Source organism: Narcine bancroftii, chromosome 8, assembly GCF_036971445.1.
Source record: "Narcine bancroftii isolate sNarBan1 chromosome 8, sNarBan1.hap1, whole genome shotgun sequence".
NCBI classification, from domain to species: Eukaryota; Metazoa; Chordata; class Chondrichthyes; order Torpediniformes; family Narcinidae; genus Narcine; species Narcine bancroftii.
Genome location: NC_091476.1, coordinates 22,017,425 through 22,044,751, shown reverse-complemented (window position 1 = coordinate 22,044,751; position 27,327 = coordinate 22,017,425). Strand labels below are relative to the sequence as shown.

Here is a 27,327-nt window from a genome sequence, read left to right as displayed (position 1 = left end):
TACTGTGCACAGAGTTTAACATTTATAAAGTTCACCAGACTTTGGTGCTTCAAAGGTAAATGGTTACCACTCAGGAAGGTTCTTGTCGGTTTTCAGAGAGAGATTTATTGTACATTTACTTCCAGCCACTTCAGTCTTTTGCCGAAGAAACTTGCCCTGTCAGGGTTCTCCAGATGATAATCTCTTTCTTTCAGGTCACCACAGAGTTCCTTCTTGTGTCTCTTATTCCAAGTGAAACATTAGTCAGCCAGTCCTCTCCACTTGCATGAACCACAAGGGCTTTGACCAGGCTGAATTAGAACTCACAACCTGTCTTCCAAATGGGGTTTTCCACAAGCTTGCCAGCTTGTCCTGTTCCAGTCCCAGCTGCTGTTGCTGACTGTAACACTGTAGAACTGATCTGTGTATGTGTGTCTCTCTGTCTCTCACACACACACACACACACACACACACACACACACACACACACACACACACACACACAGAAAGTCTGTTTTACTCTGTTTGCAAAACCATATGACCCTCTTAGAACAGCGTTCCCCTTCAGACTGTCCGTGGCTCTGACAAGCTCTTTCATCTGTTGCCTTTTTGTAAACAACAATCCATTAGTGAAGTCTCCAAAGCTCTTGCAAAGTCTGTTGGCTCTGACATGTCTAGCATGGGGCAGAGCCCCAGTATTTTAAATAAGATCTGTTTTAAGTGTTTGTATGTGACCTACGCTAACAAACCCTTCCCCAATTTATCTCCCAAAAACATATCTATATATTCTATCACACTTTCCAGTCATCAATTTTGTAATGCAAGGTTGAAGATGGAGAAGGATTTCCTTTCAAAAGAGGGACTGAAAGGTAATCTCTATATTTAGTTTCTATATTTACTTTTTCCCCATTTACCTTATTCTGTTGAATTTGTTTATTTCGATGGAATTGAATAAATTAAAAAAATCTGTGATTTGTCTTGAAATGTCATTCATACATACTTATTTGTAGGAAATTGTTTACTTGATATACTGATGCCATGGAACAATTCAAAGATAGTCCTCCATTCACATGGATCTCAAACAGTAAATAGCAAGAAAAAAATACATAAATATACCTTCACAAAGTACCATTTGTGTTACCATAGCATCCTATTGCTTCATGAATATAAAATATTTTGAAACACAAGTATTGCTAACGAAGTCTGTTGGATTACAGCAAATTCTATTATTTAATCTTTATCATACATCTACAAGTTAACTTGTAAAGTATGAAAATGTTTCACTTTTAATTTTCTTTTTATATTAGCTTTCACCAATATTATAAATATTTTAATATTTTTAACACTGTTTCAAGAAAATCATTATTTCTTTCCAGTTATTTAGTAAATTAAAGTTGCAGTCACTGAAACCTACAGTAAATACCCAAGCCTTTTCTTTCTTGCTGACCTCTCCCTTGGCTCTCAGCTGGGTGTACTAAACATTTCTAGAATAAAATTACATAAATGGCAGTCACCAATATATTAAAATGCTGCATTTACATTAAAAATAGAAAACATTCAAGGCAAAGTACTATCCACAACAGAATCTAGTGATTTCCCACACACAAATACCCTCTTACAAGTAGTACCACTCATTCCAACTTTTTATGAATATATGTAGCTCCCCTTTGCAATAAGGCTGGCAGTAACATTATTCAGTAGGAGTGTGAACTACCTGTTGGCCACTTGCAATAACAATATTTAAAAGAATTTTGATAGGTACATGGATGGGGGGGCATTGTCTGGGTTAGGTTTGATGGAATTATGCAGAATGGTTTTGCATAAACTAGATGGGCTGAAAGGTATATTTCTATGCTGAAGTTTTCTATGGTTCCACAACAGGGTGGGCAATTTTTACCATACGTGAGCCAGATGGTGTGTCAGTGATTGAACGGCGGGCTGTACTGGTAGCATCAGTATGATGCTATCAGAAAAATTGTAATTTCAATTATTTCTTGCCTGGGATCTCTTGCCTAATGACATAAGGGGATGCCATCTTTAAATTCAAGATGGCAGCACACCAGTGACCCTCCACAACAATAGAAGATTTTAAAAAATCCCCTGTGAATTTAGGATAAAGCCAGGATGTACCAGGGCAGCTTCTTTTCAATGTTTTTCTCCTCCCTCCCTTCCCTCCGCTTACTTGCAGATCGGCTTTTTCCCGCTTCCCAATGCACTTTCTCCATTTCGAAATGCACCCACTCGTGCTGAATGAAGTGCAAAATTCCTGGCGTGGCTTCAGGCTCACCATGGTTTGCTGAGGCGATTTTCTCCAGTGCCGCCAGAGCCAGGCTCAGACAGCCCACGTTGGTCTTCACCGAAGCCACAGCAGCTGCCTGCCCGTCCATTTTACTAATCGTCTCCATTAGGTTACTTGGCTGTGGGGCGTGTGCACACTGACACGCAGCAGTGCAGTGAAAGACTTTTGCATTGGGTTGTCAGCCAGATCCAGGCCGAAGGTTGCCCACCTCTATATTACAAAATGTCATGTTCTGCACAAATAACAGTAGTTTCTCCCAAAAAGCTTCTTGCATTATTTTTTTTTCACAAAGTGAGATCCTATTTTCTACTGTGTAATTGTAAAGATATAATGAAGGTCAGAAAATTTGTCTTAATGTGAAAAGAGCCAACCTGAAGCTTTCTCATGAAGTTTCTTTAGATTGTACCCTTTGCTAGAAGCCCTGAAAATGAGGTTTCAACTTGTCATCTTGAATGCAGGCAGATTCTTAACATGGATGGGGCTTTTAAAATGAAGGTTGGAGAATATAAAGAGTAAAGTTGCACATTTTGACTGTTCATTTCAGTCATTTAGCTCACAAACTACAAAGGTCGTTAGAATCATCTATCAAACTATTTCCTTCTGAACACACATTGATTCAGTTTACATCTTATCGAGAGACAGTAAATTCGACATCATAACCACTGTCTGCGCAAAAGTTTTTCACATTCCCTTTTATATATTGTCCCAAAATTTAAATCTCTTGAAATATCTGCAAATGGAAATAGCTTTCCTCCATATACAGTATAATGTACAAACCAGTAAGGATCTTGGAGACATCAATCAAATCATTGCTCAAGAATATTCCACCTCTCCATTCTAACCTTAAAGCTGAAATTATTTATCAAAATAGAAATCTAGTAAATCTTTTTTGCACCCTCTCCAGGACTTCAACTATTCCCCTAAATTCTAGTGACTAGATAGGAACATAATACTGCATCTATAGCTTAGCCAAGGCTTTCTACAGGTGTAATACAAATTTGTTGCATTTGTTCTTTAAGCTCATGTTTAACAATTAGGTATGCTTTATTATCTATTCTCTCAATATGCCTTCCTACTTTCAACAATTTATGCACACCTACACAAGTTTCTCATATCTTTTTAGGAATACACCACTTTGTTTGCATTACTTCTCCTTATTTTTTCTGGTTCTCTGTATTAAACATCATCTGCCACTTGCCTAGCCCTTATTGCTTAGTCTATATCTATCTGCCTCATTGCAGAGCACAACATCAAGCTTTGCATCATCCATGCAAAAATATTACTCTGCATATTGCATCTGAGTCTTTAACTTATGTCAAAAGAAGCAGTAGTTCTAGTAATAGCATTGAGGAAAATTATTGTTTACTATTCTTCAAATGTAAAAACATTTACCATATCCTCTTATTATACCTTTGAGCAGACATTACCTTTTCTTTCAAATGATCCCTTTCTAAGGAACAATTTTCCATTCCCTTTGTTGAATCTTCTAACTGTCGAGTCAACAAATCACGATCTTCAATTATTTTCTCATAATGTGTTCTCATCACTTCAAGATTCCAGATTTCAGGTCCAATGGCTTCTTTTTTCAATTTGTTTTGTTCTCTCTCATTTTCTTGATATTCTAGCAGTTGTTTTGTTATCTGCTTTAGTGCAATGGTATGTTCTTCATTTTGCTTCCTAAAGCAATCTCTTTCTGCAGTTATTTCATCCAATAAATTTCTTGCATGTTCAAGTTGGTTTTCCAGAAATTGCACCGCAGTTGGAGAATACTTTGTTGAATCAAGAGCAATCTCATGAATTCCATCTGTTAAAACACTTTCTTGAGATCTGACATCAAAATGTGAGTCCATGGGCTCAATTGTGCAACGAGAATTTGTTTCAATTTTCCTTATTACATTAAGTTTATTGGTCTGTGTTCCTTCTGAAACAAATGCGTCTTCTGCAGAAACATGATAAACCAACCCATTGCCATTTGAACCATTTTCCTTAACTATATTATTCAAATAATTATTTTCAGGAAGTCCAGAGAACTCCAAAGATTTTATTTTTTCCTGCTTGGTGCTCTGTGAAATGCCTTTAAATCCTTGGACACTTTCATTTTCCATGATGATGAGATCCTCGTCACTGCTGCTGCTTTGGCTTTCTCTGTTGGAATTCACTGCTGCAGGCTCATTTGGTTGGGCTGTATCAAGATTGACTAATTTTTCTGTTTCTTCTTTAAAACGCTTTTTACTTTGGCTTTTAACTTTTGGACTTTGCTTTCGTTTGTTCCTATGGGGGAAGATGAAAAAAAACAAAACACAAAAGTTATTCAACAAAAATTCACATACCAGGAATTGTAAGCTTGGTTTCTAAATTTGCTATCATTTATCTACAGACATAGAATTTACAAAACATGAAGTGCAAGATCAGTCTAAGAACCTGCTGAGGCCAGAGGACAAAATATGTTCTTCATTCACACCATCTGAATACCCCGAAGCTGTACTGAGACTAGTAGAACTGGTCCGTATTCTGCAGCCTCCCTCCTCCTCTTCCTGTTTCTCTTTTTCTTCCTGATTACTTTCATCAGTTTCCAAGCAATATTTTATTTGGCTTGTTGAAAACAACACAGATTGCTGCTCAGGTAACTATATAAAATAGAAAACAAAGTAAAACAAAATTTCACAATCTTACCTATAAACTATAGAAGTTTATAAAGCCAAATAAATGATGCCGTATACAGCAATGATACCTGGTCATACTCAAGCAGCCAAATCCCAACTTTATTTGTTTTTTAGGGGAGTGAAATGTTTGAATTAATATATGCAGTTACATTAAAAACAAAATCCTATTTTTAAGATAATTAAAAACTTACTCAAAGACTACATATACATTTTACTTTAAATGCTTGGAGTAAAAAAAAAGTATTCTTTCATTAAATACTAATCAGAATAATTCTGTGAGTTAGGCAAGATACAGTACAACTCCGATTATCTGAAATGGTCAGGACTGGGCCAATGTCGGATTAATGTTTTTTTTTCCCCTGAGAACAGGTAATTTTTTTTTTTTAAAAAACAGCTCAGTAACAACAGCAAATCACTTGCATCAATGTTTAAACAACAACAAACAACAGGGAAGGCTTTTTAACCATTAAAATAATGTTTAATTCTCACCAAAAATATGCTGGCTGCCGCCTCCCAACAACAGCCAATCCCCAACATGAATCCAACACGAATCCCGGGCTGGTGGAACACTCACTGGTGAGTTGGCAGGCTCCTGTCTCCCTGATCACCAGAGTTCCCGACGCCAGAATCCTGACTCCGAATCCTTCCCTAGGCCTACCACACATGAACACCAGGGAGTCTGGTATGGATATGCAGTAGTAGGCTGAGGGGAGGGTTCAAAGTCAGCATGAGGAGGGAGGGAAGGGGTGAGGAAGGGGAGAGGAGGGAGGGAATGCCACTGAGCCCAAGGTCCCGCTCCTGCCCGGGAGGTCGCTCTCCTTGATGATGCTGGGATAAGGGATTCTTCCGACCACTTGCGGCAGGGAGACAGCGGCACACAGTTTGAGAGGGAGAGAAAAGTCAATAGGGGAAGGTAAAGAAGAAATGAAATGAGAAAGAGGAGGGAGTTATTTGAAACGAAGACAATTGTCGTTCTAATTTCATGTCGGGTGAAATTTTTTTTCAAACCTGTGAGGCCAGTTCAGCTCCAAAAAAAATTTGGATAAATGAGGGGTTTTAGAGAATCAAGAGTTGTACTGTATATGTTATTGAATTCAAATTATATTCTAAGACCTCAAAGAAGTTTTAATTTACTGAGATTAAACAAGAGCTGGAAATACTCAGCATCTCAGTTAGCATCTGCTGAAAGAGGAATCGTTGATCATTCATCAGAGTAGATTTTTCTTCAGAATGGAGATCATCATACTGAAATGGTGACTGTTTCATTCCCACCCCCCCCCCCCCCACCGAAACACCTTGTTTACCTTCTGAGTATTTCTAGCATTTTCTGTTATATTTTAAATTTCTAGTTTCTACAATATGTTGATGTTTAATTTATTGGATTCTGATTTCGCCATCAGCATAAACTAATTCATAAGTCTGGAAAAGTCATAAGAGTATATTTTTAAAACTGGCATTTGATTGACGAGTTCTGAAAATTTGACACCCAAATTTACAATTAAGATTTTGTCCATTTCCTTTGCACCAGCTCAGATAAAACTTGGTTTCAGATCTCTATAAAAAAATTAAAGCATAAACTGTGATGGACACCGTTTTGCTGAAATAAAAATTCTTCTGGTACAAACTCTTGCCTCAAGGCCCAATTGTATACTGGAAACTCATGCAAACACCAACAATTAAGAGCAGGTATAACCTGCTCCACATGTGGGTATCTTAGATGTGTAGGCTTGGTCAGCAATCTGTTTAAAGACTAATTGATGATGGTAACATAACTGTTGACTACTTTGTTGACATGATTACATATGAGCTTTCTGCCAAAAGGTGATGAGGAAAACAAAAAACAGAACCACCAGAAGACCATTTGGCCTCTTATTCCTGTTCTGCCATTCAGCAAAATCATAGCTCATCCTTCACATCAATGGAACTTCCCTGTACAGGTACTAACTCCGTATTCCTTAACTCAATCAGTATCTCTTAATTTGTGTTATTTGGATCATCAATTGTTTATCCTTTGAGACCAACCTCCACTTGCACAAAGTACTGATTGAACCTGGTTTTGTAGAGGGCAGTTCTACCTCATTTATCCACTTGTGCTACATAAAATACATTCAGAAGCTCTTGGAAATAATCTTTTAAAAATCAAACATGAAATCTTTTAAAGTCTAAAGTTGATTAGGAGGGGAGTCGTGGGCCATGTTGGAAAGTTTATTTTTAAACTTTTCTTTAAGTTTAATATTTTAGGAAATGCTGATAAACTGCATGGAATGAAACAAAATGCTCCTGTTATACAAATTTAAAAAAGTAAAATAATTCTAATTTCAGTTAACTGATGCACATGATGTAGACTTACTTCTCTGTACTACCAAAACATATGGTAGTATTTTTGGTAATACATAACATAACATTCAAATGTATGGCACCTTAGCACAGTTGTTAACAATAGTTAAAAACATATTAAATAATTATACAATAGTATTAAGAAATTAAATACCACAATCAGTTTGAGACTGAAACACAGATGTATTATCAGCACAAATCATTGCAAACTCAATGTGATATTTCTCTTTATGAAACATCAAAGGGTGTTTGCTGTATGTCTGTTTTTAAAAAAACACTGTGATATTGAATCTTTCAATTTAAAATCACAATCAACTCATTTCCTTTAGTTTCAAAATCTAAAACATACTTCAAAATAATATGAAGAAATGCAGTTCATGAATGACACCTACCTGTGATGGATAGCGGCATTTAATTGAAGCTTTAAAGTGTTGTTAGAGGAGAGAATAAGCATTCATTCAATCAATTACAGATGTACCTTCATTCACTAATACTACAAAGATTAACCAAAGGCAATGGCTGTGAGATTCCAACTCAATGATAATTTCAGTGAGTAATGTGACTCTATCTTAACCCAATTTACAGTGTTGGGTCATTTTAATCCACTAAAAATTTACCTAGTTTGAGCTATTCATGTTCAAAAATAACAGGCCTTACTTCAATCTGACCAGTATTCTGGAAAACTGGCAAGATCAAATGTTATTCTATCTCATTCTTGAATAGTTACAAAAACTGAGTTAGGTAAAATTATTATACTTCATTCTTGTAGTTGAACAATTTAGTCTGAAATATAACTTGTGCGTTTTTGAACAAAGATCATTATGATTAAAATGAAGAGTGGAGGTATGGACAAGAGGTGGCTCAAGGAGAGAGAGGTACTATTCTAAATATGACATCGCTCTCTCTGACAGTTACTCTAATTGCATTTTAAAATTTTAGTTCCAACATCCTTCAACACTCATAATGTCACTACCAAACCTTTATGGCCAGCATTTATGGATGCCTCAAAAACTAAAATGGCTCATGACCGACCTTTAATGGAGCAATCAACCACTGATTTCTGAAAATTGAGATACTTCAAACCGAGGATTTTACTTCAGAGCATACAACTCATTACATTCACAATTAATTCCAATTCCTTCACTTAGATTTGGACTAACCTTAATTGGGACTGTTGATTTTATTGCTTATCTACAATGTGGGACATCTAATTACAGGACATTATTTCTTTGTCAGAGAAGGCAAGTCCTCTGCTGTCTGCAAATCAAATATGTTCAAGTGTGAATAGAGAGACCAATCATGGTATTTAATCAGGAAATGCTTTGGAGACTAGCCCCATCCAGTGCTCACTCAACAGGTACATGAATAAATGTGTACTTTTACATGGGAAATCAATCTATGTGCTTGCAAACCAAGGCTGAGACCTCTCTATTCATTACATATTTCACAGATACTCTTAATAATTCCTGGGGTACATCAGATAACTCTCTACAGAATAAAATCAAAGCTGTGATATCAAATGCTGGCCTGAGAATAGCCTTTAGAACATTGCAGTAACAAAACTGCCATTCTTCAATCTTCTTGAATTACATTACATTTTGTTCTGGATTCATTCTAAAGTACTACTCCAAACAGAATCATGTTGGAAAACCACAATCTCATTGATTTAACTGACCGACCACAAAAAAAATCAAGTTGTATTTCACATGGACATTGCCTTTGTAAAAGTTATTTTATAGATGTTTTATGCAAGCAGCAAACACAAGAAACTCCTCAGTTATAGAATGAACAGAAGACACTTAACAACTTTTCTCATTGTTCATTCATATCTTAGCAGCATGGGAATTGGTGAGGTTGCTGGCTGGTAAAAAAAAAAATTGTGTTAACATTCTTAATGCAATTTCCCATTTTTAAGCATGCCACTGTGGTTAGGAATGCCCAATAGAGAAGGAGGTGTTCTCTCTAAACATGCAAGATAGCAGTAGCATAGCCAGGGGTATTAATGGTTTGATTAAGTACAGACTAAAGGAGGAATGAGAGAATCACATTCTGAAGAGATTAACATCACCATTGTCCCCAGATAGTTCACAGTGCGGAGGGAGGACTTGAAGTTCAGAATTGAAAGCAGACCTTTCAAGTGGCAAAGCATCCTGAGCGAAAACTGGGCTGAGAACTCCAAACGGGAGGAAAGGGGCAGGACACAGGACACCTCTCTAATATTGCCTGTAAATTCAAAATGCTTGGGTTTAACAAGTAAAAGTGTAATTCACAAGGAATTCAGAAAATAATGTCACAGATATGAAGAAGATGCAAACAGAACATGAGAAAATACATTCAAAGCAAGATTCAAATGGAGTAATTCAGGCAGAAAGAAAGACAGAGCAGAAAATTGTATACAAGCATAATTGTAAGAAAACAGGCAGATATTAAGAGTGAAGTCACAGCAAGAGAAATTCATAGCATTTGAGGACTTCGACAGTATTATTCAAAATTTAACATATTAAAAAAGTTCAGTTTAACGATTGCTTTCTTAATTTTGGATTAGATTTCCTTTTATCTCTCGATTTGTAATAATTTAACACCAAAAGTAACTATGTAATCCTCAAAGTCTGAGTATAAGTACTAATAAATTGTAACAGTTTCTGAAACATATGCAATAAAAGAAATATATAATACTAAATTATTTGATTCTCATTAATGGCTAAGTGCTTTTGTAGGACAGACTCCTGGAGTATGCTCTATACTGCAGGAACACTACAAAGCAGGAAGTGAAGAAAATTATTCGAGAATTCTGAAGCTGTTAAGCTTTGGCAAGGACCACATTCAAATTAAATAATTATTTATTTTAGGTTTGTATTTTTTTGAAATGTAACAGTATCTGGATCAATTTTAAGTTCAATATAGGAAATATCCCAAGCCAGTTCACAGAAACACACTCAGACAAAAACTGACACCAAGCCAAAAAATATTTTGGCTGGAGGCACCTGAAAATTAGACCTAATGGTGCCTGATTATAGGCATTAATTTACCTTGAAAGTCATTTTCAGTTTGTTTTGTATCAGAAGTAAAAACACAATTTGGAGAAACTCAGCAAGTCAAACAATGTCGTTTTTATAGCAAAGATAAATACATGACCAACGTTTTGAATTTGAGCCCTTCATCAAGCTATGAACAAAATATAGGCAGGTGCCTAACCCTCATTCTTGTTGATGTAAATGCACAGATCCCCTCCTCAAGTCTTGCCAGAAGCAGCAGTGTCTCTGTCTTCTCTGAAGGAGATAAGGCCATCCAGCTGGATCGCTAGGCTGAAATGGTGTCCTGGAGCCATGCTTCTGTAATCACTAGAACACAGCCGCTATTTCCTATAGTCCTATAAAGTCTTAAAGGAGTAGCTTTTATGATCCTCAGTGGGTTCTCGAGATCTGATCTAGGGTCATGCCATCAGGTCAGACATGGAGTAGGAAGCCTCCTAATTAGAACACAATGCCCCCTTTATCAGTAAATAAATCAGTGCTCCTCCACACTGAACAACAATTGGAAGACACAATTAAAAGTAACAAGGCAGCAGAATCTATTTGCTGTGGGGGTCTTCAATGTCTATCAGCAAGACTGGCTTGGGAGCACTAGCTCTAAAAGCGACAGCTGCCAAACTGGGTCTACAGCAGGTAGTGAGAGCATTAATACCAAGGAATTGACATCATGGCCTTATTTCAGAATGCGGGATGATCAATGACAATGAGGGGAAAGTCTACTTGTCCTTGTCCTCACCAATCTGCTTGTGGCAGATGGTAGAAGTGAACGTCAATCATTCGATGACAACAAAATCTATATTTCACATAATGTACAAACTCCTTCTTGTGTGGCAGCTCAAAAAATAAGCTTTCGTGAGGGCATGTGGACCGTCAGCAGAAGTGAATGCCATCATAATCTGTGACCTCATATCTCTCACTCTGTCAATATTATCAAACCAGGCTGGTTCAGTGATGAGTACAGAACCAACAGGAACAGCACCAGGCATATAAAAAAATACAAAGTACCAGTCAAATGCATCTGCAGTACAGAAATGAATGTGTGTTAAACAGTAAACATAGAATACTTTAGAGGCCTAGTATATGTAGCCATTCATTCACATTTCCCTGTATTTTATCTTCCCTTCATAGGAGTCTTTTGTACACTTCTTTAAGGTTCTAACTGCCTGAGTATTTCTCTGATAAAGGAATAGAGTTTGGGACAGGACATCATACATCTCATGTCCCTGGAACACATGAAAGCAGCCACTGAACTAAAGCAACTGTTTAAAACTACCAATAACTGTGGAACTATAGTAAAAGAGCCAATTCTGAAATATCGACAGTCAAAAGATTTTTCACTTTGGAAGCTGGGAGAGGCGGCCTTACTTATGATATTTTCCAGTTTTCAGGCAATGAAGAATAAATGGGTGGAATGCTGGATTCCCTGTTAGGATTTGTAAACAAGTGTTATATACAGTGAAAGTAAGAATCAGAACAAGAAATGTTATTTGCATGGATTGAGAATATTATGACAAGTTACTTAAATCATCCCTCACTTATCTAAAGGAGAAATGGCCCTATTCTGTGAATTATGTTAGCTCAAATCAATAGTCATACAAGGCACATCAGCACAAGTCCCAGTCTTGATGCCAATTAGCAATATTGGAGGGATTAATCAAATTCAATAAAATTATTTATAACCCAACTTGAACCCTTAATCTGGAAAAAAAAGTCAGATCTTAATCAGTTTTGCCTGAAAAAAAAAGTAATTTTTTTGCATATCAGTACTATACGCAACATATGGTATAAATAATTTAAAAAGTAGTTGCAGATTTCAAAACTAATTTTAATCAAAGATGGAAACTCTATTAACATAAGACAGTTTCCTTCCTCCTTCAGTGCTAATGGTCCGTGCCCAAACAATAGGCAAGGTCCATCTGGGGCCTGAACTACAGTTACTCTCATGCTATCAAGGGTTGTGGGTTCTCTAGAATTAGACCATGCTTTTTCAGTAAGGGTTTGATCTGAATATGACTCTTTTCTTAACAAAGGGTTCGAGTTTGGAGTATCGCAAACATTCAAAAATAATCTAGAGTTGTGTCTACAACTGGCTATATTAGAGATAGTTTAGTTATACAATTCCCTTACCATGATGATCTCTTGGTCAAAAGACTTTGTTCTCTTTCTCTCCAGACTTTGATCACTAAGAGAAAACATTATACATGAAAATGAAAAATATAGTAACTTTCTGAAATTACTGCGGATTTTGGGTTTTAATGTGCGAAAGAGGTAAAAATGAGAGTGAAAATATTTTCCCTCCAGCTTTTACCCTACTCTCCTGTAACCCAACTATAAAATTATTAAGAAGTAGCACACAACATAAATGGAAACAGGTTATTCTCAGTATTTGAGAGGTCTAGAAAGAGGGCACATAAAAATAAAAAAAACCTATTGCCTCAGATGAGGGATCAGTGATCTTAAACATTTTCATTTTCTCTCATGCTTCTGGCAGTTTCTCTTTTTATTTTAATTTCCATGGAATATAGGATAGAGGCTTGGAGTATTTAAACACTATTTATTAATGCCTGAAGCAGATGCACCAGCCATCAATTTAAAATAAGGTTAAATAAATGGTTAGACTTGAAATAGGAATACGATCATTTCTGCTCTGGGAAACAGCCAGCATCTGTTTCCCAGGGTAGGAATAGAAAACACCAGAGGACATGTGTACAAAGTGAAAGGAGGGAAGTTTAGGGGAGACATCAGGGGTAAGTCTTTTTTACGAAGAAAGTTGTGGGTGCCTTGCCGGGATGGTGGTGGAGGCTGAAATGTTAAGAGCATTTAAGAGATTCTTAGACAGGTACATGGATGGAAGAAAAGTAGAGGGTTGTGGGGTAGGGAAGATTTAGAATTGGCTCAATATCGAGGGCCGAAGGGCCTGTACTGTGCCGTAGTGTTTTATGTTCTATAATATATTTGGCAATGTGGATTAATTGGGCCAAATTGTTTTTTTTATCCACGATCCAAATGGAACATTTCTCATGATGATACTTAACTATTTTTTTGATGTTTTTTCGTAACTAGGTGTAATCTCATCATCGCTTTCTTCTGGCTCCTCTGGTATAGAACATTCTCTAAAGAGGAAACAAGAACACGTGTTAGGATTTCTCGTCACCTTAATACCTGGTGGCTATGCATCATGTATCAATGACTGGTGTCTATCAATTGTGCGTGTTTTCAGAGAGAATGAGCAAGTCACTGTGCCTCTTCAGTTGAAAGCCAGTGGAGAGTTGATTTTGCAAATACTCGATTATCATCCAGTGTCCAACTCAAGTTTATTTTGACCCTAAAAAAGTTCCAGAAGCAGCTTCAGACTAAACTACTCCAGACTAAACTACCAATTTAACATAGCTACCACAAAAGACTACAGCTATGAAAAAAAGGCAAGTTCCACAACAGATCTGATCAAGGCTCAGTCTCCTTGGGACATCCTGTTCAGAACGCTGGTGGCCAATCAAACAAATTAGTTGAGATGCTTATCCTCAATGTCAGCACAAAAAAGAGAAAACAAGCCTAAAGCAGCTCTGGCCAGATGATCCTGCTCAGTTCAGTGTTAAGATACCTCCACTCTGCCACAAGAGTTATTGCCAGCTGGATGGCCTCTGCTCACACAGTATGCATCTGCCTAAAGATAGCAAGTTCCATTGGGACACCGTATATTGTTCTCATCATTGATAGAACATGAAGGTTTTGGCAAAGTAATCACTTATTACTCAATTAGAATTGCCCTTAAAAAATATTAATGGTCAACAAACTTTGTAAACCATTGCAGTACATGGGAAAAAAAAACAACTGCTGTCATATTGTCAGAAATATTAGGAATTTCAACTCAGGGTGGTGAGTGACTTCGAATTGAACTTGGAGGTGGCCCTGTCCTATCCTTCAGTGATAGCAGCCCTCGCCTGAGGAAGCAGAAGTATTTGCAATGAGGTAACACACACACATATATATATATATTATAAATATATATCATATATATATTATATATATAATATATATCATATATATATGATATATCATATATATTATATATATATATATATATATATATAACACTGTACATTCTGTGGCTATTGTGCTAGAGGAAGTGAACATTCTGAATGGCAGACAGTGGAAAAGCTGTATGAAATCTCAAGTTGAACTAGATAGTGATTTTTTTTCTGCTTTTATAGCAGCTCTTTTTCTAATTGGTTCAGTTTTCCATGGTCAGATAAAATGGCAGTGTTGACCACGTACTGGAGTAGCTAGATACAGATAATTCCAACTACCAAAGCTTTGCTGATTCGAGTGTTTTCAGTTGATTGCATATAAACACACTGAGGTATTGGATGGTGATTGGGGTTCTGTTTACGTACAGTGCAAACATCAGGCTTCAATTATCAATCCTAAATTTCAAATGAGGTATTAAATGTATCATCAGTCCCCAATTTGTTTACAACTATGAACATTAGAGCCGTTATCCAGTTGGTGCAGAGTTTCACAAGTTACATCAGCCCCTCTAATTCAATATGAAGAATATTTTTCAGATGATTCCAGTAATCTTCACTGTGATCCTATTTATTTAAAAAGTAGTAATTTTACTGATTCAATTTAAGATATCCATGACTACTTTGGGTAGCCTGCACCAAACCCCCCTTACCTGAATTTGGGGTCAGGATTCATATTACAGTACCAGTTTTCTGGCAATGATTCCGGATCAACCTCTGGTGGTAATTTGCGCCATTTCATACAAGTCTCACACTGAACCCAGGCCTGATCAGGAGCAGTTCTGATTGGACAAAAACCAGACAATAAAGATAACAATTTAAAAAAAGTTCTTAATAGTAAACTGATAATAAAAGTCAAATTGTGAATAAAGGTAGGATCAACTACACCTGTTGTAACTGTTATAGACATGACTGGCAGGAATAAGGATTAACAAAGTAAAAACAACGCTGGAGAAACTTAGCTGGTCAAAAATGCTACTGTGGACTTGAAGCCTCAGAACAGAAACTTTATGTAAAGTGATGATATATACACATCCAAAAAGTGCTAAAAGATTTGGTTAAAATGCTTTTTTATATATCCTCAATTCAGCATTTCTGCCCGATGGTACCCATTATATATTGAAGGTTCACATCATCTCAGAGAGGTTTCATGAAGCTTTGAAATGCAGTTTATTGAAATGCATCATAATCCACATATAAAGCATATGATGTTGTTAGGATAATGGGGATGGGATAGCAGCCTAATAAGGCACATTGAAATTGAAACTTTATTCAAACCAACATTTAAAAAAAAAGGAACAGGAGCCAAAAATCTCTCACCGTGGCTCTTCTATCATCTCTGTACTATCTGCTTCCTCCTGTCTTTTCTTGATTTTCTTTTCCCTCCAATAATCATTCAGCTTCTGCCCTAGTGCGTGCAAAGTCAACCTGAAAAACAATAATCTTTGGGTTTTAGGATGCCGTGGGATTTAAAAACAAAACACGTTTGATCAATGCTTCATCATTTTTAGAAGTATTTTATAATTTTATCATGGTTAAACTCGGGATGAACACAAACATCTGACAAACTGGATGAAGGCAGACCCTTCTTTGAACAGTCAAGTGGGAGTGCCATGGGGTGTTTTTCTATAAAATGTTCATCACTAATCCGCTGCAAATTCCAGATTAAAACAACAGGAAACATTTGCCGAGATTTTCAAATGTTTTTGATCTGGTAGCCCAACAGGAAGATCTTCTCTCCTGAATACTTTCATTCAGCACCTCAAATGATTCAGAAAATTATACATATAGGAATACAGTGTGGCCCCATTATAACACGATCATTGGGGTCCATAAAATTATACATATAGAAATATGGTGTGGCCCCATTATAACACGATCATTGGGGTCCATAAAATGTCATCACAAAAAAGGCAGGGTCGTACTAAATCAGGCTTCAAGAAAATCAGCATTCAAACTTACCCAATGTTGACCTAACATCCTAAAACACCCCTACTTTCACCCTATTTGACCAATGTTTTATTTTTTGCAATGTTTACTTCCTGGCAAGTAAACTACCTTTGAATTAAAGAATTCTGCAAATAAATCATTGTTGTTACAGTAGAAATTAAAACACAAATTAATTTTTAGTTATTATGAGCTCCCGTTTCATTTAGTGTGAGTTTAAGGGCTAGTGAAAGCTGCAACCATTCACAGCTTTGAAAAGACTGGGTGGCATCAGCTAGTACAGGCTGTCCCTATATTTGCTACTTTGGAGAAGAGAAAGGACATTAGCAGATTTTTCCAAGGACACAGGTGGTTAGAGACCTGTGTGGGGAACACTGAATGAACAGCACTTTATTATTTGCGGCCATCTCATTGAACACTGAGCAGGAGGGGAGGTAGGGAGGGTGGGATGGGAGGGGGGGGGGGGGGAGAAAATGGCACTGTATATGTGTGAAAAGGAAAAAGTGTGTATCATGGTTAATGTGATTTATGGTGTGAAAAATAAAAAAATCGGAAAAAAAGAACACTGAGCAGGAATGACTCAGAGTGATATGGACAATTCAGCTGATTCTGTCAGAGGAATTATTGAATCCCCATTGTGATCAAAGTATTGGTAATTTCAATAGACTCCTACCTGAGTTTTGGAACCATCGTGGAAGTCACGCATTTCGTTTCTCCTATGCAAGAAAAAGGGAAGTTGTGACAACCATTTGTACGAAAGCATATTTCTCTGGAAGAAACTCTATGAGGATTTGTGAGTTTTTGGCAGTCTGGTCACTCAGTCTCTCTCATCTCCTTCATGAATATTTCTATGTATCAGTTTAAATGTCTGTGTTTTGACTGAACTTTGGAATGATTTTCCAGAATTGCGCCCAAGCTATAATGGTTTGGGTATCACACACATACACAACACATGTACATGTGCACATAGTTGGTTTTGATTTGACTAACTTGTTATATTATTAGTAGTCACTAATAAATATAATGTTTTAAAAGAAAAATATAACTGCCTTGGTGAATTTCCATTTCTGCTAGTCTGTGTCTAAACAAAACATCATTTATAGTTTATTTCTTAAAGTGATCGATTCTTCTTTGTTTGAATGTAGCTGGTGGCAGCACTGTCGGCTGAGCGAATTTCTCCTAATACTAACACTTGAGAAATCCCGTGACAACATTTAACCGGTCGAGCCATCCATTGCTAGCCTTGAACTGTGAAGTTTCTCCGTTGATCTGCTTGTCAAACTTCTTGGCTTAAGCTTTGAGAATAGGACCAGAAATTGGAAGGCCTTCTGATTAAGTGTGAACTAACCACTCCTACAGGGAGTCACCAAGCTGACACTCTGGCTGTCTTCAGGCATTTGGCTTTTAGTCCTGATTCTTCTTCAGCTTTGCAAAGCAACGCATGCAACTTTTCTTCTTGAGATTTCCACCCATGAAGAGTCGATTCTGATATTCTGAGATCTCGTGCAACTTGAGTTTGACTTTTAGTCTTGATCACGTCAAATGCATGAAGCTGATCTTTCACAGAAAAATATTTTCTTTTTCTTGCAGTTTGTTCTATTTTGATCTAACTCACCAAAAAACTTTTCAATTCCAGAAAGAGCAAAAAAAAAGGTTCAATTACTCATCACATCATAATTGGGGGACATAAAATCAGGGTTTCACTATAAGTATTGGCCATCTCCTCTCATCAGAGTAATTTGCCACACCAACTTCAGGATGCGTGAACAGAGAAATAATCATTTCAAATTTTTGGTCATCATTCGTAAGTATTCCTTAAATCTTTACAGGTCCTGTTGCACCCCACCCAGGTAAATAATATGCCATGTACTAAGCATTGATTTTAACAACTTTATATTAACTACAGCTCTCACAGCGAATGTTATAGCTAGTGCTAGTAAAGTAAGATAAAAATAACCAGCATTTTCCGGAGCAGCAGGAGGAAAAGACACGAGGCTGGTAAATCATAATCAACAAATAGTAGGCTCATAATATACTCACATTGACTCCTGCCATTGGAACATTTTCTTGTACGTGAAATTATCTCCTCAACTTTGGTATTCTTTTGTAACCATTGACAAAATGGTTTACATTTTTGCAAAAAAGATATTTTAATTCATCAGTTTTTAAACCATGCCTCATATTGTGTCTTTTTACAAAAGATTGGTGACCTTAAATGTTAACCTTAGGTGCTTTCTCCACAGATTCAACTTAAGCTACTAAACATTTTCAGCATTTTCCTACTTCCCTACAATAAAATCTTTTGTTTCTTAGCACTTGGTTAAATGCATCAGATGGCTAATATTTTGAATGGAATAAAAAGGGAAAGAATGATTTATTCATGATTGAAAAACATAATTCGGAAATGACAAACTCAATGGCAACAAAAATAATTACCTCCTAATTAATTCTTAAAATTTATATTTTAATCTGGAGGCTATACACATCCTCAAAACATTACTGTTCCAGCCCAGGGCTATCTTCAAGTTTTAAAAATATGACTACAATGAGAAACAAAGAATGATACTGTATAGCAAACAGAGCAGGATATAATTAGGGTTAAAAAGGAGAAAAATGAAGTGATGAGGTGATGTTAACCTTCCAGTAAGAACACAGAAATGTTGGAGGAACTCAACAAGCTTTTGCAGCATCCATAGGAAATAAAGATATATAACCGACTTTTTAGGCCTGAGCCCTTCTTCAAGATAGGAGTGAAAAGCATGCAGGTGCCTAAATTAAAAGGCTGGAGAGAAGGAAATAAAAAGCAGAGGGAAGAGCACAGATCAACAGACAAAAGGTGATAATTGGATATGGATTGGAGGATAACAGAGAGGAAAGGTGAGAACTGATAGGGAAAGGGGGGGGGGGTTCTGTGAATGCAGAGAGAGGGAAAAAGAGAGAGAGAAACAGAGCTCGAGGAAAGGAGACAATGGGATAAGCATGTTACAGAAGATAAAAATAAAACAAAGCTTTTACCTAAATGTGCCTTGTGAATGGCTGCTCTAGTGAATAGAAACTTAATTGACCCAATCACTCTTTCTATGACTGTCCTGTCATCCCACAAACCAATCTGCTGAACTTTTGCAGAACTTCCACCTCTTCATAACATCCTTTCTCAGAATACTCAACCCATCAAGGCCCTTCACGAGAACAAGATATCCCTGCTGCTCTGTACTTCTTGTCAACTTACCCCATTGACTTGTACTCTTAATGAAATAATTTATGAACAGATATTTCAATGTGGGCAAGTTGAACAATGGGATCCATAATTTGTAGTCTATACTTGAAAGTTTACACTCGGACACTTCTTTTAAAATATCTGGCAAAAGTAAGATTTATTGAAAAAAATCAATAATAAATAACCAGTGCATTAGGACAGGTTATTTGTGATAACTATGTTGGTAATCTGAACAGTTGTTTCACTGTTATAATCTTGCTGATTTAAGCAAGAATGCTTACAGATAAATTTTGTACTGGAGCATGAATACATGCTTGATATCCACATTTGACTGAACTTATAAATTACAAAAATTTATCTTGCCAGATAAACTTAACAAGTACTTGGCAAATTTCTTTATCTGCCCTGGGCAATGTTTGTGGACAGCTAGGATAGGATATCCTTTGTTGCTGAATGTCCTGTCCAACAACCACATAAATACCCACAACAGTTTAAGTCCACTTCTTTAAGTATAGAACAACAACCGTAACGCTCAACAACACAAATAAGAAAAATAAAAATCAGCCTGAAAATTCAACTGCATTTTGTTCATTTTGACAGCCTTATACAACAGAAATTTGATTTTGCCAGAATGAAACATGATGATGTTCTCCTAATTTCAAGTCACTCTGAAAAGCAGACCACATTCTCCACAGCAAGTCCCCTTCAAGCCTTTCATGTGAATTCCACATCAGTGGCACATGGAATGACATATATAGAATGATCATTTTGGAATATTGTAATGAACCTCTGACTAATTCCTCTCCATCATGGTTGACTCAAGAGGTACAGAAAAAAAAATACCAGCAGGGCAGTCCTTTTCTACCATTCATTTAGATTATGGCTGATCTTTTACCACACAAGCATTTCCAGATCAAGTTCAAGTTTATTGTGACATGTGTGAGGTAATTTTTGTGAGCAATCTAGTTAGCCAATCCATAGATAGTACAGAGGAAAGGGAACATTATTTTACTATTGTGAGGTTCGTTCAGGTGCTTGATAATGGCAGGAAAGAAACGGCCCTTAATTCTGGTGGTTCATGATCTCATACTCATACTCTTCCTGACAGGAGGTGGGTAAAGTGACTGTGGCTGGGGTGGGTGAGTCTTTTAATATATTGCCTGCTTTTCAGCCTCAGCATGAAATATAGATCAGCCATTTTCAACCTTGTTTTGCTATGGCCCCCTTAGAATTCTGCTCAAAGTTTATGGGCCCCCTCCCCCGTGAAAGTTTGGGTTTCTTCTGTACTTCTCTCCAACCAACTACATTAAAAAAATTTATAGTACGAGTGAAAAGAAAACAAGGCTTTTACTTAAATGCGCTGTAGTCCATGGGGAGGTTGTAGGACCCCCATTTAGAATGGCTGGCACAGATGAAGTTGAAAGAGGGGAGGGGGCTTGCGTGATTGTCTGAGCTGTGCTTTTTTGCAGTCTTGGATGAAGCAGTTTGCAAACCATGGAGTAGTGCATCCTGACAGGATATTTTCAATGGTGCATCATTTGGAGGTTACTTGCCAAATTTCCTCAAGCTTCTGAAGAAGCAAAGCACTGGTGCACCTGATCAGCCTTCGCCTATTGGACCGGGTAAGGTTGTTGGAGAGGTTTACTCCTCAGAACTTGCTTCTGTCTAATATCAGCAACATTGATGCAGATAGAGGTGTGACCTCTTCTGGAAATCTTTGACAAGTTCCTCATTTCTTGCTAACATTGATGGAGAGGTTGATGTCCTTGCACCAAGCCATTGATCTCTACAGTTCTTCAATTTTCTGATTCATCGCTGTTTGAGATCTAGTCTACAAAGGAATTTTTCTGCTCTTTCTCCATTTTTAGTAATTTCACTACTATCAGAAGTCTATTGATCTTTATTTTGAATGAAATCATTGAAATCTCCTTGAGGTGAAAGATTCACCTCTCTAAGAAGACATTTCTTCTCATTTTCTATTTTGTGTCATTCTCTAATTGCTCTAAACTCCTCAGACAGGGGAAATAGATCTCTTTATATCCAGCCTGTTGTGTCTTTTAATTATTTTCTATGTTTCATTCACTGCTTATTCTTTTAAACTCTAGAAAACAGAGCACCACCATACTCCATCTCTCTTCATATGACATCCACCACCCTAGGATCTGATCTGGTGAACCTTCGCTGCACCCCATTGTAAAATCAAAAAGGTACACAATACTTCATTAAAGTAGTAAGTTCATCAAAGCTTGATCTGGCCATTCACTACAACAGAACTTCCCCTCGCCTTCTTGGACCTCACCATAGCGCTGGATTTAGGAGAGGCTATCAAGAGGGTGGGTCTGGACCTGTCAACCCCCTACTCAGCCAAAATCCATTCATGCACATACTGTTCCTTTCTGAGGAGTGGGGTATAAGGTGTGGATGCTGCTGAGAACAAGCTCAAAGAGGCAACAGAGAAAAAAAGGTAAAGGTTCCATTATTGTTACATAATACTACATTTAGAATGTAACATACATAAAATTCTTTTAACTTCTGTCTACCAAAAGCAGAATCGCCACTTTGTCCAGCGCCTCACACAGGGAAGTGCCACGACAGAGCTTCGACCCCTGCTGATCCTCTAGGCCTAACCTGTTAAGTATGTGGCAAGCAGTACCTGTCAAGGATTGGCCGATACAGCCACTCCAGGACGTACATATTAAGCCCCACAAATTGACTGAAAGGAACAATCATCATCCTATGGGATGGACAGCCACAAAGAAGTTCAATAAGAATCTTCAATCTCATATTCAAATCCTCTTGACTATCTGGTGCACCTGCATAAAAGCTTTCAGTGTCTTGTATACAAAGTTATCCACAATCTTTCCCAATCTCTCTTATTTAAAAAAAATAGATTATCTCAAATTTTCCACATTGTACCCTATCTGCCATCACGTTGCTCTCTAACTCAACTTGCCCACATACCCTTGAAGCTTTTTTTACATCTTTAAATTTAAATATAGACATGCAGCATGGTAACAGGCCATTTCGGTCCATGAGCCCGTACCACCCTATTAGACTTAATTTACCTACAAACCCTTTGGTACGTTTCATATGGTAGGAGGAAACCAAATCCCCCAGGAAAACCCCTCACAAACAAAGGGAGAACATACAAACTCCCTACAAACAGCACAGGATTCAAACCCCGGTCCTGATCGCTGGCGCTTTAAAGGTGTGCTAACTGTTACACCATCCATCCTCTTCACCATTTAGTTTTGTGTCTTCCACAAAAATGTTAATTGGTGCCCAAATCAACAATGATGGATGTGAATAGATGGTGCCCAAACATACAATCTTATGGTATCCTTCCAGTCTGAGTCTGCCAAACTGAGCAGGACCCTTTTATTCATGGTCTTCATTTTTCATCTGCTAATCCACACTAAATGCCCACTGGTGTATTACCAACAATTCTAATGCTCTCATCATGTTCATCAACCTCATGTGTGAGATCTTATTTAGAGCTTTCTGAAAATCCAAATGCATCACATATGTTGGAAAGTGATTTAAAGACTAAAATACAAAAAGATCCTGGTTTATAAAAGGAACCATGGCAATAAATGAAATAAAATAATGAGTACGTCGAAAAATTAAAAAGTTCCAGCTACTCTTATTGGGTTTGCATTCACTCACTCAATGAAAAGCTCAGGAGGTAACTAGTAAATTAAATCAGATGATAGGGTGAGGTGAAATAGTTAATATTGATCCTAAACAGCGTGGTGCAGAACCAGAGGGTAGACAAATTTTTGTAATATTTGTGATCATGATTGCAATATGTAAAGGAATGGAGGAGACAAATTAAATGTAATTTTGGAATGGTAAATTAATAAGTATTTGAATGGGAAAGATTTATATTATACAGAAACTAGTTAGGTAATGCAACAGACAGACAAGGTAGATAAATGCCAACCAATTCTAAATAATTTGAATGCTGCCATTTTTAAAATTATGTAGCATTTGCAAGTAGAATTATACAGGGATGTTAAATGTAAATCACTGAAGGAAGATGACTGGTAAAATACAAAAGGAGACTGGATCATCAAAAATAAAATATTATTTCAAAACAATTATTATCCCAGCTCTCTTACACTATAGATTTGAAAAATAAGCTGATTATAGTTATTTATTTTCCTACTATTTTAATTGTGTGTGTGTGTGTGTGTGTGTGTGTGTGTGTGTGCGTGTGTGTGAGTGCGCACGCGCGCTACTTAAAGACCCAAACCATTATAGGATTAGGCACAATTCTGGAAAGTCAGTTCACACTTCAGTCTTAGCAATCCAGTGTTGAAATTCAGACTTTTAATCTAATGCCCGGAAGAGATTACAAAGGAGATAGGAGACACTGAGTGCACTGCTAATTAAAACCTCTGAATCCTGGTCGAGTTTCTTGTAGAGAAATGACCTTTCATACGAATGATTGTCACAACTCCCCTTTTCCTTGCGTAGGGGGAAATGAAATGTGCGACTTTCAGGATGCTTCCAAAACCCAGGCACAAGTCAGACAAAATGACCATCACGATTCAATACAGCAATTCTACTGCTTTGTTTACCAAGATATGGGTCAATCAAAGTGACCTTTTCTTTGGTCACAATGGTTCAATAATTCCCCTGACAGTGAGAATCATCCAAATTGTCCATTTCACACCAAGTCACTCCACCTCTGTGTTCATTAGGAGGCTAGTGGTCAAATCTGCTGTTTCTTTAAGTGTGACACTCATTTATCTCACTCACCACCAGTGTTCCTGGATAAAGCAACAAAATGTGCTTTCTCTTCCTGGAGAGTAGCAACTTTTGGGTACATTCTGTTCTAGATGTTGCTAACAGTCTCTCCACAGCTGTGAATGGTTGCAGCAGGCACTAACCCTTAAAGTTACACTCTGAATTAAAAAATATATATAACATGTTTGACAAATCTATTATTTTTGGGGTTTTTTAGCAATTTTTTATAATCTTTTAAGATAATTACATTTATAACCATTTATTAACACAGAAAGCTTTGAGATATGGAGATTTGCTGTTACAAAATGCCACTGCATGTGAAGTTTTCCACAGCTTTCTAGTTTACTTAAAACACTCCAACTTGCACTAAAAAAAATTAATATACTCAACATTTTTGGTAAAACAGTTATCAAAATTTATTTTATTTTACCAAAACTAGGCCCAGACAGTGACTGTGATCATGTGATTTGGCCAGTGCAATGCATTACTTGGCATGATATTCATGCAAGTTCCTAGTTTCATTGTTACGAAGTTAAATAATACATTTTCTTGAATGAACTTTTATGTTGGATTAGAATTTACATCATTTATTCATTTCCCAGTTTATATGAATACCAATGCAACCAGGAAATCTTATAAAGAAGAAATGGTGAGGTGAGAGATTTTCTTTATTAGGATTGTGAATAATTCTTTCCTCATTATAACTTCAAGTAATGTGATATACAGAGCTATAGAATTTCCCTTATGATTTGCAACAGTAAATACTGAACATCACTCATTAAGTGTACACAGAAATCAATAAATCAACAATAATTCAAGTGACAAAATTGCCCCCAACAACCATAAAACACTGCTACACAGAAACAAACCCTTTCACCCATCAGTGAAACACAAAAGTCTGCAAACACAATGCTGGAAAAACTTAGCAGGTCAAATAGTGAACTTTACATAGTCTGAGTACCCCATATCGAAAGTCTGAAAAGATCCAAAAACTGAACTTTTTTTTTAGTATCGACATGAAGTCACAATTGGGACCGGCGGCAGTGGTGGGGAGGTATAATGGAAGCAGCAATCAAATATTTTTTTTGGTGCACATTAAACATTATTTCATGTGAATTTTCCACTTTTGACGCCACGTGTATTTTGGATAAGCTTTTGATCTCCTGAGTCTAGTATCTATGTTTCAGATCCATTTATTAAGGTTTATGGCCTCTTTACTTATTTGTTTGAGATATTGGTCCATTGTGTTTTTCTAGACCTACCTGTATTCTTTGGTATATTCAAAATCTTGCTTATTATGCGCTGGTTTGAGAAAATTGCACTCAATAATTCCTATTATACCAATTCCACATCCTCTGGAGGTTGACTGGAGCAAAAAGACAAACAAAATTATTAGAATTATAGTTATTGAGCAAGGAAATAAGTCCTTTGGCCCAAAGAAGTTATTTACTTGAGTATGCACATTTCCCTCCAAATCTTTCCTATCCAAGTACTGTGTACATGTCTTATAAAGGTTACATTTGTACTACCTGTACACCTTCCTCTAGTAACTCATTCCACATACCCCAAAAACCTCTTTGTGAAAGAGATGCCCCTAAGTTCCCATTTAAATAATTAACCCCTTGCTTTAAACCTTTCCCCCATCATTTTGGAAATCCCCACCCTGGGAAAAAGGCTGTGATCATTTATCTGTGCCCCTCATGATTTTATATATCTTTATAGGGTCAACCTTCAGCCTCCTAAGCTCTTAGGAAAATAGTTTCAGACCATCTTGCTTCTCCTTGTAGCAGGCCTCCAGTCCTGGTAACGTGCTTGTGAATCTTTTCTGCACTTATTTCCAACTTAATACTCCAAATGGCCATATCAGTATTTTGCACAGTTGTGATGTCTGGCACCACAACTCCTGCACTCATTCTCTTGACTAATGAAAGTTACTATGCCAAATGTTTTCTTCCCCACCCTGTCTACCTTTGTTGCCATCATCTAGTAGTGCCTCTACCACCCTGAGATCTCTGTTCAACAACACTCTCCAAGACCTCGAGTCCAAATTTAAAAGTTTTTTTCAGCAGTTCTAATAAAATCTAGTGCTTGAGTAAATTATAAAAATGTCAGCTTTTTTTAAAGTCAGAATTCTGCTGTTTAATTTACAATTTTTAAATTTAGACTTACAGCATGGTAACAGGCCATTTCGGCCCATGCCACTCAATTTACACCCAATTAACCTACACCCGAGCACATTTTCAAGGGTGGGAGGAAACTGGAACCCCGCCCCGGAGAAAACCCATGCAAACATGGGGAGAATGTACAAACTCCTTACAGACAGCATGAATTTGAACCCTGGTCCCGATCGCTGGCGCTGTAAAGGCGTTGCGCTAACAGCTAGGCCAACCGTGTTCTTAGCAACACATTTTTTGTAGGATGCAGCTTCATGTCATCTCTGAAACCATGATTGATTTAATTTAACAATTCCTTTCAATTTTCTAGAAAGAAATAGATTTGTAAATATGCAAACTGTTCATTGGAATCCAGCCAGATCTTTGACATGCACATAGTAGAATGGTTTCAATTCTTGGCTTGTGGAAGCTGCCTTCGTCATAGTCACAATGTGGCAAACAACCACAATGCTTCAAACTTAAGAAAAAAATAATCAGATAAATTGCATGAGGCAAGCACAAGGTTAAGCTTGAAATTTAAATATTTAATCTAGACTTACTTATTGTGAAGAGATTTTGAAAATCAGCAGATATAATAATGAATTATAGATGGCCCAACCATTCTGATTTGTATCAGAATCATGGAATTCTGCTGAAAGTGAAATCAACTCAGTTTTTCTCCATCCACCAATACCGCCTGACCCAGCATTTATTTAATTTTGGATTTAAAGTAACTGCCACAGTTGGCATGGTCAGCATAGCAGTTCCCACTGCGTCATTACAGCGCCAGTGACCAGGGTTCGAATTCCCTGTTTGTAGAGATTGTACATCCTACTCATGGCTGTGTGGATTTCCTCCTGATGCCCCAGTTTCCTCCCACATTCCGCATAGGTTAGTAGGTTCATTGGTAAGTGGGCAACACG

At 37.1% G+C, this 27,327-nt stretch overlaps 1 protein-coding gene across 3 annotated transcripts in view; it reads right to left on the bottom strand.

Annotated features, from left to right (window-relative positions):
* Positions 1-27,327, bottom strand: part of LOC138740458 (MORC family CW-type zinc finger protein 3) — a 75,755-nt gene that overhangs the window by 10,927 nt on the left and 37,501 nt on the right. For all 3 annotated transcript variants that reach the window (XM_069893107.1, XM_069893105.1, XM_069893106.1), the window contains 7 exons: positions 25,514-25,617; positions 15,656-15,763; positions 14,989-15,117; positions 13,346-13,423; positions 12,438-12,492; positions 4,700-4,905; positions 3,706-4,549 (listed from right to left, as the gene is read on the bottom strand). In XM_069893107.1, the coding sequence (XP_069749208.1) occupies positions 3,706-4,549; positions 4,700-4,905; positions 12,438-12,492; positions 13,346-13,423; positions 14,989-15,117; positions 15,656-15,763; positions 25,514-25,617 (1,524 nt within the window). The remainder of the gene's footprint in view (positions 1-3,705; positions 4,550-4,699; positions 4,906-12,437; positions 12,493-13,345; positions 13,424-14,988; positions 15,118-15,655; positions 15,764-25,513; positions 25,618-27,327) is intronic.